Source organism: Lissotriton helveticus, chromosome 3_1 (assembly GCF_964261635.1).
Source record: "Lissotriton helveticus chromosome 3_1, aLisHel1.1, whole genome shotgun sequence".
NCBI classification, from domain to species: Eukaryota; Metazoa; Chordata; class Amphibia; order Caudata; family Salamandridae; genus Lissotriton; species Lissotriton helveticus.
Window position 1 is genome coordinate 2085888706 of NC_136061.1, and position 13511 is coordinate 2085902216.

The 13511-nt window shown below is 43.5% G+C and overlaps 1 protein-coding gene across 1 annotated transcript in view; it reads right to left on the reverse strand.

Annotated features, from left to right (window-relative positions):
* LOC144824120 (aminopeptidase N-like) overlaps positions 1–13511 on the reverse strand; it is a 241364-nt gene that overhangs the window by 26173 nt on the left and 201680 nt on the right. The window contains exon 17 of the mRNA XM_078683232.1: positions 6678–6845. Coding sequence (XP_078539358.1) covers positions 6678–6845 — 168 coding nt within the window. The remainder of the gene's footprint in view (positions 1–6677; positions 6846–13511) is intronic.

The following is a 13511-nucleotide window of genomic DNA, read 5'->3' on the forward strand; positions in this document are numbered from 1 at the left end:
TTTTCTTCCTGGTCCTCCACACGATCCCACAAGTATTCACCTAATTTTATAGCTACTTGGTCCATTCATCTGACTCTCTTATCATGGGCCTCAGGGCTACCAATGACGACTTTGAGTTCTCAACTCTTTCCTTGAGGCTCTTATGGTCTTCCTGCATAAGACCCAGTTCAATACAGAGTGAGTCAATCTTGGGGACCACAGTGGATTTAATGTCCACGATTGCCACCATAAGTTCATATAACAATGTGAATGATCGGATGGTGCATCCGGTGCTTGGCTTCCAGTTTGGAGGTGATCAGGTGATCTATTTGCCGGGTTAGGTGTGTTCCCTGCTTGTGAGAGATGTCCAACCTCTGTCTTCGCCCGCCACGATGAATGCATCTTTTGTTTCTCTCCCCCTCTGGGGCTTGGACTGGCCTGCGCTCTTGTCCTTTCGATTTATGGAAGGAGGGAGGGGGTGCCTGTCCTCTTCTGTGTGTGTGATATGCGGGGGACCAGTGCCTGAGTTGCAGCACACTCAGAGGTCCTGGCAAGGAGTTGTTGATTCATCGTAGTGTTTCACACTTTCAATGGAGTCTGGTATTCGTGCCTAGCATGAGTTAGGAGAGTAATGTTTCATTATTTGCAATATGAATGCTCCATAGGGGAGAGAGGCAGCTGGTATTGGGAGGTTTTGGGTTTACTATGCTCTCCTTCTCTGTCTTCCCTTATGCTTCCTCTGTTTTTTACCCAAAGTATGTATGACAAAATATAAATTGGGTGGTGCTATCACAGTAAGCACGCAGATGACAGCCCTGTAAACATGAAGTGTTTATCTCTTCAGCGGTGGAGCCCTGGTGTCTTAGCAGGGGCAGTCCACTCCATCCTTCAGAAGGTAGGCATACAAAACTGTTAGGAGTGCTCCCTCCCCAGGTGTGTGCCGCACCACAGTCCATAGTGGAGGGATTTCTCACTCATTCAATTTGATGCACTCAATTGCAGGGAGGCACATGGGGCCGTCCGCGGCATTTTCACCATCCTGAGGAGGCTCCTGTGGGGCTCTGAGTCGGAGGATGCAGAGAGGAGTGATGCGGCCCAGTGCTGGGAACAGATCAGTATTGTGGTGCCAAACACCCGTGAGGCCACAACTGGATGTCGTCCTGCTGGTCTGCTGATGACGGTGGCTCAACATTAGCATCCACACTTCTCTGGTCGGGTATCGCTTCGGTGGCTTATGGCCTCGGAGTCTTCTCGCTGGGCACAACACTGCTCTCCCCCACTCTCCTGAAGCCGGCTCCAGTCGGGGCGAACTAGAGCAGGCCTACACTGTCACCGGCAAATGCTAGCTGACAACTGGGCAGGCCCCCAGACTGGTTTAGAATGACAAAGGGAAGGGTTGTTCATTTTCATGGTAACACTTCTGGGGTGGCACAGGGACTCAGTACAATGGGATAAGGGTTTTACCGTCATGGGTGTAAGCACAGAGGGGCACTGTGGGATCGTTTGCAGTAGTGCATACAGTAAGTCGGCAAAATTGGATACTTTTACCCAAATGGTTAGAGAGGGCCAAAGTTACTCTCACCCACAGACTGGTGCCAGGCATAAATGTGACACCCTCAGTCCCCCTCCTCAAAACACTTTTTGGAACCATGGAAGAACAGAAGAGACTGGACCTGCGGCTGTGACTTGAGAAGATTTTAGAAGACAAGACCTGTTCTCTCTCTTGTACAGAGGACAACGTAGACTCCAGTGGTCATAAGGATTACTTACTGTTCAAGCAAGAGAGGGACACAAAAAGTTACAAGAGGCCTTTCCTGCAACTGCTCAGCTGACTGGTTCCAACTGGACTTGCCATGGACCCTGCTGATGGCCTCTGCTGGAGCGAGCCTTGAGCCCCAAGTGCTATCCCCAAGGTCCTGTACACCTGGCTAGTGTAAAGGTGTACTCCTCCTAATAAATCCTGAAACCTTTGACTTAGAAACATTTTGTTATCAAAGACCTCTGGAGGTCCAGGTACAACAAATCCAATGAAGGTACATTGCTGATGTGCCAAAGAATCTGATTACTCCCTCTCTGACCTTTTCCAAAACAGCAAATCTGTTTCACCTGGACCTCGCAGCGAAGGTATATGAGCTTGTGGAGCCCTTTTCAGCTACAGCCTGCAGTCTTGCCTCGCTGGAAGAATCCGAGCACCAGAAAATTGACTAAGTATGGATGTAGAAATCTTAACTATGTGAGTGCACTAAAATTGTACAGCGTGTGCAGGACCTTCTCTGGGCACGAAATTCAAATGTATTCCTCTTGGAGGTGTCAAGTCAAAACTAAACGGCTCCTAGTGAAGTTGTGATTTTTTTTTCCATCCTAGAGACTAAGGGTCTGATTATGATCTTGGCGGATGGAATACTTCATCACAAACGTGACGGATATTCCATCCACCATACTACAAGTTACATTATATCCTATGGAACTTGTAATACGGCGTACAGGATATCCATTACATTTGTGATGGAGTATCCCATCCGCCAAGATCATAATCAGACACTAGTTCCAAAGGTAAAACTTCTGAATGGGTCTAACCTGGTTTCTGTATCTGACCAGTTATCCATCACGACTGCAAAATCATGCTCAGCTGTGGGCCAACATAGGTAAGAAAAAATGGGTCTGTGCTAGATTTTGCAGATAATCACAGACAAGCTACTTATTTTTGTTGACCATCAGTGTGTGAATGTGGCAGTCATGAAGCTATTCCAGACAACACTGTCCTAACAAGACAGTCAGGACCAATGCATTTTCTCTATGTCATGTGTGAAACATTTTGCCAGTCACTGACTTTTTTCTTTAAATAAGCACAAAACACAAGGTACTGATGTAACCATTTTGTTAGCTATGCAATACCATTAAATCAGTTGCCTCAAAAGTGACTTTTATTTGCTGATAGTCAGAATCCAAATGAACACTCCATTATTGTAGTAAACACCACTAATTTTAGCAGCTTTTGCTCCATACTCACTTGCCCGTTGAATTTCCACTAATCTTCAGTGCACTTAACCTTGGCTGCAGTGCACAGAGATCCTTAATTGCCACACACAGAGGAAACAATTAAAGGGAACTTTGGTCACAAGTGAAAATTTCCTTAGAAATTCTGTAGCCAAAGGCAGAATTGTTATGTGCTAAAACTGTGTTAACAATATCCTATACAAAATCAACCATGGCAACATTTCTATCAAAGATTTTGGTCCTGAGTTCAGAAAGAAAAGAAATTGTTCTTTTTAGGACAAAAGAAGGCAAATGGAAATATGTTTCTCACTGAAAAAGTTTGAATAAATGTTTTCAAAATTTGCAAGCACTGCAAACATGCCTTCTGTGAGATTTAGGTTTGTACATTACTAAACAGAATTGGCAACGTGCACCAAAATGTCTAACAGTACTGTACTGATTACAGTTCATATTGGTATTACAGACAAGACATTGTGAAGGGAGATTCTCTAAGGCGTATAGAAGGCTCATGAAATTGTGTGCATTTTCCATTTAAGGAATTCTGGGAAGTTAACAATCCCTTCTTTCGGATAGAGACATTGCTAATACAGGGAAAAGTGTAACCAAAATTTCTAAACAAAATAAGGATGATAAGTCATTAAGATTGTAAAACCCCACCAAGTTGGCAGTCACGTAAAATAGAAAAAAAAGATGATGACAGTTGAATTGTCAATATTTAGGACAGACCCAAATGGCAAAACTTATATATACATCCAATTCCAGGACTGTACTGAAGAAATTGCAACGGGGCTTGTTATGTCATTTTCTCAATTCTAGGTAGAATTTGGAATATGTATTATTTAATTGAATTCTATAGTTACAACACATATTTATGGTGCACATCAAAAATAGGTCCTAATATTATAAGTTGCCACTGAATAACTTTTCTTACTTATTTAGGAAGTGGCTCCTTCAAATTGATAGACTGATGCAACAATGGAATAGTAAAGGCTTTGCGCTTTACACCTTTCTACCTGCTTGTGGGAGTAAAATATGTTAACTCTTCTTCACCTATTTTGTTAAAAAACATGGTTTACATTACAAACGTTTAAATACCAAACAAGACAAAAAAATGAATATTATTTTTTTCAAGAGTATATAAATCTATGAAAACGACTACAAAGTTAATTAAAAGACTACGGGCCAGATGTAGGTAATTCTATTTTACCGATTCATAAATACCGAATTTTACCGATTCAGTATTTATGAATCGGTAAAATAGAAGGTGGGAATTTTCAATTACCGAATCGGTAACAATCGGTATTTACCGATTCGGTAAATACCGAATCGGTATTTCCCATTGATTCCTATGGGCTGTGAAGCACATAGGAATCAATAAGAACTATCGATTCGGTAATTACCGAATCGGTAAATACCGAATCCTGGCAGGGTGCAGGGGGTGTCACTTTGACACCCTCTAGCACCCCAAATACAGGCATGTGTGACATGTGGCACACAGACATGCCCTAAGGGCATGTCTGTGTGTCACATGGCACAGGTGTGCATGCACAGATGTGCATGCACACCTGAATTCGGTATTTTACCACCCAATAGGATTGGGTGGTAAAAAACCGACTCTTAAGGGCCTGTGGCACTCCTAGGAGTGTCACCTACATCTGGGATTTACCGAATTGGTAAAAATACCAATTCGGTATTTTACAGAATCAGTAAATTTACCGAATCGGTAAATTTACAGATTCTGTAAAATGTTGGCCCCTATATGCCAAATCCTAAATACCGGTCGGTAACGGCCGAATTCGGCCGTTACCGACCGGTATTTCGTGACCTACATCTGGCCCTAAAGGCCTAAGTATGACTGCGGCGGTCGAACGGAACACCGCACAAGCAGTCCGATAGCCCTATTACAAGTTGGACGGTTTAACCATAATGGGACCACCATACTCTGGTTGTGTTGTGGCAGTCTTGAGGCCACAAAATGCTTGGCGGTGCGGATGCGGCACCGCCAAGCATATTACAAGTCTCCTCTCTGTCACAGTTTTCATGGCAGTGAGCCCGTCATGAAAAGTGTGGTGGAGAGGAAACAAAGGAAGGACTACACAGCCTCCTGTTGCCTCAGGGCCATTGGGTGCATGCAGGGGGCACCTTTTGTGCTCCTCTGTGTGCATGCACCCCAGTTCCTGCACATCATGCACTGCAGAGTCCATGCCATGCAGGAACTGCATTTGATGCAATCAGAGCTAATTATTAGGTTGAATAATCACATTAACAAAGTACCATCTCAGACGAAGATTTGTTGGCAATTTCATAATAATTTTACTTTCATAGCAATAAAATACTCTCATCTACATTTATCTCTAGACTGCCAAATGTAAAGAACACCGAAAATATTTGAAGAGCCACAATTATTGCATATCAATGCATGGCAAGATGGCCTTCTTCACACATGGCCATGCAGCCGAAAAAAATAGATAAGTATATATTCTGGTGTCATGGCCTGTGATACCATTAAAAAGTTGTAAAAAGGGTAATCCATATCTGTCATTTTGCATGTGATCTTTTAATGTGTTTTCAGCCAGCTGAGCTCAATGGTGGGGAGTGTTATGTTCTGTCTCCTTCATCCTTCTTTAAAACCTGCAGATGCCTAGACTTTGCTTCTTTTCAGTGGCATCCAAAATGTCCATGCAGTTTTCGGCTCAACTAGAAGCAAATAATTATTGTTCATGAAGCATTAGCTCCGGGCAAACCTCATCGTATTTCTTCTAATGCGTCTACCAATAAGTGGTGCCTGCTAAGGTGATGGGTGATTCACATTTGCAGGTGCATGCCTCAAAATAAAAAACGGTTGCAAACGGTCAGATTCTCAGAATCTGCCCCTTTGCAACTGGTAATTTTGCATTTGGGATGCATCATTTGCGTGTCCCTAATTGCGATTCCTTAATTATTGCAATTAAGGACTCGCAAAATCCTACCTTGATGCATGTGCCAGTTGGAGCCTTGCAAGAAGAAAGTGGAATTGGGTGTATGTAGAATAGAAATATGTTCCCTAAGTTAGAGACTGTGGGGCACATGCATAGCGATAAGTAAATTGCGATCCCTAGAGCCTAGAGTCCCATAGGAATGAATGGGAAACCACTCGCAATTTGCGATTACCACAAAGGTAATCGCAAATTGCGCATGCAATTTCAAGGGTGATAGGGGGCCAAAAGGCCACCCTGATTCACCCCCAAAACTGGCATGTGTGCACATGTGGCGCACACGCATGCTCAATGGGCCTGTGTGTGCACCACATGGTACTTAGGAAATGCAAATGCTAGCATTTTTCTAAGGAATTACAATTTACCACCAACTTGAAGCTAAGGGTAATTTGCGATTCCTTAATGCTAAGTTGCAATCTTAGATTGCTTCTTGCATTGCATTGAAAGAATCGCAAATTGCGATTCCCTAAATGCATTCGCAAAATAGGTAATCACAAATTTTGTGATTACCTATTTTGCAATTGGGTTTGGGCTTGATGCATCCCAAATTGCTAATTATCGGTCACACTCACATCGTCCCCTTTGCGACCAGTTTTTAGCTTGAAGCATGTGCCCCTGTAAGTATTAACTGAGAGCAGATTTATTTGCTATAGTGTAGTATTATAGAAAACATAATTGAATACTCTACACCACATAATACTTCTGTACCTAGATGATCCTCCTCACCTTGTTAAGATCCATGGTTCCTTGCTGCAGGCCATTGCCTCCCTCAGTTTGTCGGCCTCTGTTGCCACAGTTGCTTTGGTGAACATTTCCCAGGCGAAGTTCCACTCCTTTTCTCCACCTGTAGCTATAGCACTGCAGTAGATCGCAGCTCTCAGGTTTGGTGTAATGCTGGGAAAAGGAAGAGGTTAAAGGTCAGCAGAGATGACTGTGTCAGAATGTTATCCATTTACTAGTCAGACTTATTGCATAGGTTTATCAAACGTATATGTATAAGCTCAGATCAGTTTAAGTATATGAAATATAAAATCAATATATTACATCACAAAAGAGAAGTTCCACATTTTTCCATAGAACGATTTAGTTACAAAGTTATTCCACATCAATAGCATACATGTTATTGGACATTTATTTTTTATCTATTTATTTACTCTTCGAGGAGCAAGTCCTCGCATATTGGGAAGAGGTAGGGGCATAGTCTAGTTGCGGAAGGACTTTAGTTTCTGGATGAAACCGTAATAAGAGAATCAGCCTGGGTTGGAGGTGAAAGAATTTACAGACCTTTTTTATACTCTGAAAAAGTGGCAGTCATACACACATAATTGAACACATTCGCTGCGGCGGCAATTCCGCCGCAGCGCTAGGGGGGAGTGGGGGCCGTGCGCCGCTCCCATGCTCGTGACGGAACCGCTCCGTCACGAGCCTCGGGCGCGCTGTGCTTGTGACGGAGCGGTTCCGTCACAGGCCCGCCCGCTCAATAGAATGCACCGCGCAGGCGCGAAATCAGCATCGCGCAGGTGCGCCGAGCGGGCCGTGACGGAACCGCTCCGTCACCAGCACAGCGAGGCTGGTGACGGAGCGGTTCCGTCACCAGGATGGAAGAGGTTAATTAGATAGGTAATAGACACCCACAAGGGAAACATAAAGCCAAAAACCTGCAGGTTATTTTAAAATTAAACAATTTTTCAAAGACAAATAAGTCCAAACTAGCTTACTGTCACAAAGAAGATACTGACATTGGTATCTCTACAAAATAAGAATCTACCACAAAGAAATTAGTTATAAAAGTAATAATTCTTCTTGCTACCCCAAGAAATCCTAATCATCTCAAAACGTTGGACTTATATTATCACAGACTGTATGCTAATCTGTTGTAAGATTCCACTTGAATTGAACAGCTTTTGTATACCTAGCCCATATCACTCCGACACAAATGTATATTGTTCCAAAGCCTTCTAGTCAAAACATAAATAAAGATTAGCTCTCCAACGGAATGCAAGAACGTAAGTATCCCTTGCCTCGACACAACATTATGTCTATCACTGTCACACTCAGGAACATGATTTTGAACTCTAGATTATCAAAGACTTGCCACAGTGAAATTGCCAACCTTATTTTCACCTACAGACTCTACATTTAGTGAATCACACATTGGACGCCACCATGAGCCCTTTGGTTTGGAGCCTTGACTACAATTCCCAGAATCCTCCAGGGAGGTTGAGCAACAAAGACACACTGATTGTGCCTAAAAGCAGCCAGGGAGCCTGGGGCATGGGACACATTGGATGCTGCCATCAGTCCCGACTTTTGCAGACTTGACTACAATGCCCAGAATCCTTCATTGATGGGGAACAGCGAGGAGATGCCGAGGGTGCTTTATAGTTTATGTCTGTACAAGATTGATACATGTGGAAATAATTGTTAAATGTTTCTGTGATACAAACATTTTGTGACAGGCAAATTAGGATAGCCGGTCAAGACTAAGTACACTGATTGATTCAAATGTTTCATATAATAAAGAGGGTGCTTGAAAGCAGCCTGGGAGGTTGAAGCACTGGACACATTGGACACCGCCATCACCCTGACTTTTTGTTGGGTCTTAATGTTTCTTTATTTAATGTGTTAATGTTTCTGTAATTAATATGTGTATTTACAAGTGTAGCACATGCCACCATGATGTACGTTCCATCCTGGAAGGGTGGCATGTGGAGTGGCTGATGGTCAGTTACTGTTTGCTGTCCCTCTGGCCGGTCGTTTCACTGGATCTTTCTTATGTGAATAAAGGATTAAAAGATAATAGGATTCATCATCTTCTTTTCACTTTTTTTGCGCTTTACTGTACCACCTCTAATCCTCCGAGGAGGGAGAGCAGCAAGGAGACTCCAAGGTTACTTAAATGCAGCAGGGGAGCCCCCGGCATGAGATGCACCAAGTCGCGTGCCCTGGCGAGGACCAGGTTAAGAGCGGGCCTGTCTGCACCTGTCAGAGCCTAGAGGAGGCTGGCTGGGCCACCCTTCTTGGTTCTGGTTCCTTTATATTGGCAAGGCACTGTCATATATCACATAGCACCATATGAAGCATCAGCCACAATACGCAAGAGGAAAGCTCTGTAACGCCCTGTTTAGGACCTCTCTATATTAATTCTATCACTAATTGTTTATCTTTAGCCACTACTGATAACGAAATTTGTGTTGTGGCTGAGTGTGAGAAAGTCATCCTTTTTGCCCTGATGACCCCCGTTTTTTGACTGATACTGGTGGTTACTAACTCTACTTGTGCCCTGCTAACCAGGCCCAGGGCAAGTGTTCTGTTGAAAAGGTATATGATAATTAAATGCATTTACAATCAGTTTGACAACCTACCTGTACTCCCCTAGTATATGGTAGGGCATGAAGGTTTAGAGGCCTAGTAGATCTAATGCACATACGTGTGCACTGCTGTGGTGCCTGCCTTGCAGTTTGCTTTTAAAATGAAACTATGTCCAAATTCGTTTTGCAATTAAAGGTACTACCAAAGTCTTAAACTACCTTATTTTTCCATATGTCACCCCCTAGGGTATGGTGCCATGTTGAAATAAGCAGGGACATTGTAAAATATGTTTTATATTCCCTGGTGAGGGAACTACCAATTTCGCTTTTTCCCCTTTGCAGCGCATTAGCTCCACATGCTAACATGGGAAGGCTTAATTTAACATTAATCAAGTCTAACTATTGACAGGGCCGAGCTAAAATAATAATTCAAAGTATTAATAGTTAGAATGAAGGTTGGATTTATCATAACTATCACAGAAAAGAAGGTATAGAACTTGCTTTTCTGATGTACCTGAATCCAGTTCTGGAGGCGGCTCTTTTCCTTTGTCAAACTTTGGCAGGCTGAGCCAAAAAGTGGACTGCAAGGAAACAAAGAGACGTCTGGTGGGAAGAGATTTGCAGCTGCAGAGCAAAAGGCAGGAAGGGGCTGGGTAGCCAAACTGGTCTTCAAAAGGAGAAAGACATTAAGGACAGGAACCATGCCCACTCCCAATCCTTGCTCCTCCAGACAGACGGGAGCCCCAATAATATAATTAGCAATGGGGCTGGAAGAGGAGTGTTAGGGAAAGTTAGCCAGACCTGTAGGTTGGGTTAGCCAGCCCTGAACCCCCAAGAGAGATTTTCTCCATTTTGGAATTTTGAGAACAGTGCTTTCTGGGACAAGAAAATTGCATACTAAAGGGGAAGTGGTCATCACAGAGGGCGGCACCCTGCACCCCATTTGTCAGGGGTACCACCCTTCTGGCCAGCCCAGAAACCTGAATAAATATGGGAGAGCTACCCCGTCACTCAGATTCCTGCCTAGAAACCAGAAGAACAAGGACTGCACAGCTGAATCCCTGGTCTGCACCAAGAAGGACTGCACCTGCTGCACACTTTGGGCTTCACCAAAAGAAGGACTTGACCTTGGTCTGAAGGTTTGAGGAGTGGAATTCCTGAAAGCAACATATTAAAAGAGTTCCACCTGAATCACCTCCACCAAGAAGAACCCCGCTGATTAGCTTAACCTGGGCTTTGTAGGATTTGAGCAGGGTGCGTTGTAGGTCTTGTAGTCACAACTTCCTAAGGAACAACTCAGAGCTTCTGTAACCTTGGATTGGTGTTTTGACCCCAAAGGCCATTCTAGAAAAAGATTCAGAAGTTTGAGAATTTTAGACAAAAGCTCTATAGGTTGACGATCACTCGTCGAAAGTCAAGCCAGCGACGTCAAACCGCGACTCGGCCTGCAACCCAGGCTTGCCCCCTGGAGCTCTGGAGCTCTTTGCCATTGATGAACAAGAACCTAGACCTCCAAGAGTCACAGAGGCAATGTGTGAAAACCAAGCCGCCATCGTGGAACTGCAGCCCAGCCTGATGAGGAGCCCCGCTCGACATCGAAAGAAAAAGTTCCAAAAAGTGACTACATCAGAAGGTAAAAACTTGACCGAGGGGCACTACCACTCATCGTATCTGAATTGCACTCCTTTGCGGTTAGCCTGAAACTTTGACTTTGTCCCGGTCAAGCAGGACCAGATGTCCCAATCTTGCGCTTGTGGCTTTTAGACATTAGAAAGCATTTAATCTTTATTAATTTATATCTCTGTTTCCCTACAGTATATTTTAGTTGTCTAGGTCTCATTTTAATCATAGAAACATTTTGTATTTTTATAAAATGATGTTGGTTATTTATTATGTTTTATGTCTTACTTATTTACTGTTATTAGTGTTTTTAAATTCTTTACACACCTATCTCCCAAGTTAAGCCTTAACTGCTGGTGAGGTTGCCGAGGGTTGAGCAAGGATTAATTTGTTGAGACTTGACTGGACCTCATTTGTTATTGTGGTGATATTACTAGCTGTAGGTACCTACCTGCACCTACTAATAAACCGCCTCTCAACATTGAGCAGCTAAACAATGCCAAAGCTTCAATTGGAGCAAAGCAAACACCTACCACTGCCATAACGTGTGACTATCCAAACTCTGTTAATGCTCTGTCCCTGGATGAGATGCCAGGGGGTCCTCTCAAAAGTTGTGCAAAAAAGGCCAACACCTCGGTCACAGATGTGCCTCTGCAAATAGTACAAAAGGGCAACTTGGGCTCGAAAACTATCACTGATTCTTCGTGTATACCACTTCCAGCCAAGAAATCTACGGGCACCAATATAGCAATGCGGGGTAGAGGGAAAATTGTTTTGCACACTGCCCAGCCTGAAACCCTCTACAATTGTCAGTTGAATGCTTGAGTGATAACAGCTAATAAGGATTATTCCCTCAATTAGATAAGTCCAGCCCCCCCAACTTACTTGTGATCAGTCACTCAGCTTTTGAAGGACCTTTCGGACCTTGCCTCACTGCCTCCCGCCTCATATCCTTCAGCTCTTGCTTCCGCTCTCTCTTTCTTGCTCATCTTCTCTCTCTGTCTCTCATCTCTTGCTCAGCTTTTCCTTTTTGCACTTTTCCCAGCTCTTTACTGACTCAGGCCAGTTTCACTTTAGCTCTTTTTGACTTTTTGCTTTAGCTCTTTCAGCTGATTTTATCTTCTGCTGTGACACCTTTGTTTCACAAACATGCAAAGGATCCAGTGGCAGAGGCCCTAAGACAAAACACCTACTACTCCATCCCTACATATGTATCTCACAAAAAGAATGTCTGATGGCACTAAAGATAGGGGTTGACTGTCCACAATCTTGTTGCAGTTTGGGTGTTGAACAAAGTGTTTCAACTATTATTCAGGAAACAACCTCTTTCAGGAAATGAACCCTCACTCACCCATAGGTGACATGCTTCATCATTGGGTTCCCTCCTCACACCAAAGCCGCAAGGTCATTGGCGTGGGCTAGGATGAGGAGGTGCTGACGAGTTTTAGGAAACTCGAGAGAAAAGGTGAAGAGAGTGAGGGGCAGAGTGCAAAAAAGGAGTAGCGAATGAAAGCCAAATGACCTTCATTCTGCAGTCTCCTGTGACAGGGTTAATAGGAGAGAGACCTAGGGGTTGTCAAGAAATATACCCCTGCAGTAGGTCAACATGTTTCTGCCCTTGAGTGACCCCACCAGGGGTTCTGGGGCATTCTTCAGGACCAAGTAGGTAGTCACTCTGCATAGAATCAAGAGAAAATATTTAAAAAAACATATATATATATATATATATATATATATATATATATATATATATATATATAGATAGATATATATATATAGATAGATATATAGATAGATATATAGATATATATATACTGGCCACAAACTCAGTAGCCTATCGGATACAGCAATGGTCCATGTTTGCTGTGGGTCTACCATTTATCTATTTGGTGACATAGAGAATCCACTTTCTAGCCATTAAGGTGACACCACTCACTGTTGTATAGCTCAATAAGGTCTGTGTACAGGATGTGGATGTACCAGCGAGAGTCTTATCCTGAAAGAGGTTCTCTCCTGCATTTTAGTTAGATCACTTTGTTTAACACCCAAACTGCAACAAGATTGTGGACATTCACCCTCTATCTTTAGTTCCACCAAATCTACCTCTCTGTTACAGCCAGTTTCTGCTTTTGCTTCAGCTCTTTTCAGCTGTTTTTCTCTTTTGCTCTTACCTGCCCTTTTTGTTAGATATATATCCTCCTCTGTGTGATCTTAGTCTCCACATCTGCCTGTTCCTTTTTTATGCCACTCCTGCTCCTTACCTGCTTCTTCTCTCCTTTGTGCAATTCCCACTCTGCCACGCAACCCAGCCTACTGCCCCTGCACTTTTCCACTCACCCAGGGTCTACTAGGGCTCTGAGATAGGTGGGTGTCTTGATTAGTGATGGGCAGGTTAGTGATGAGTCCGCTGGGATCTGGTTGGTGCACGAAGTTGCTGTAGATGCTTAAGACAAAACCGAAGAACTGGTCTTTAGAAACAAGAACTCCTTGTGGGATGCTACCTAGTGGCCCATTCAACTGGGTCCCACACCAACATCCACCCACCATGGCAGAAATCTGGTGATCATCATGCACAAGCTGAACATGGTGGCACAAGTCAACGAGTGAGCTCTGCTTACTTCTGCTTTCT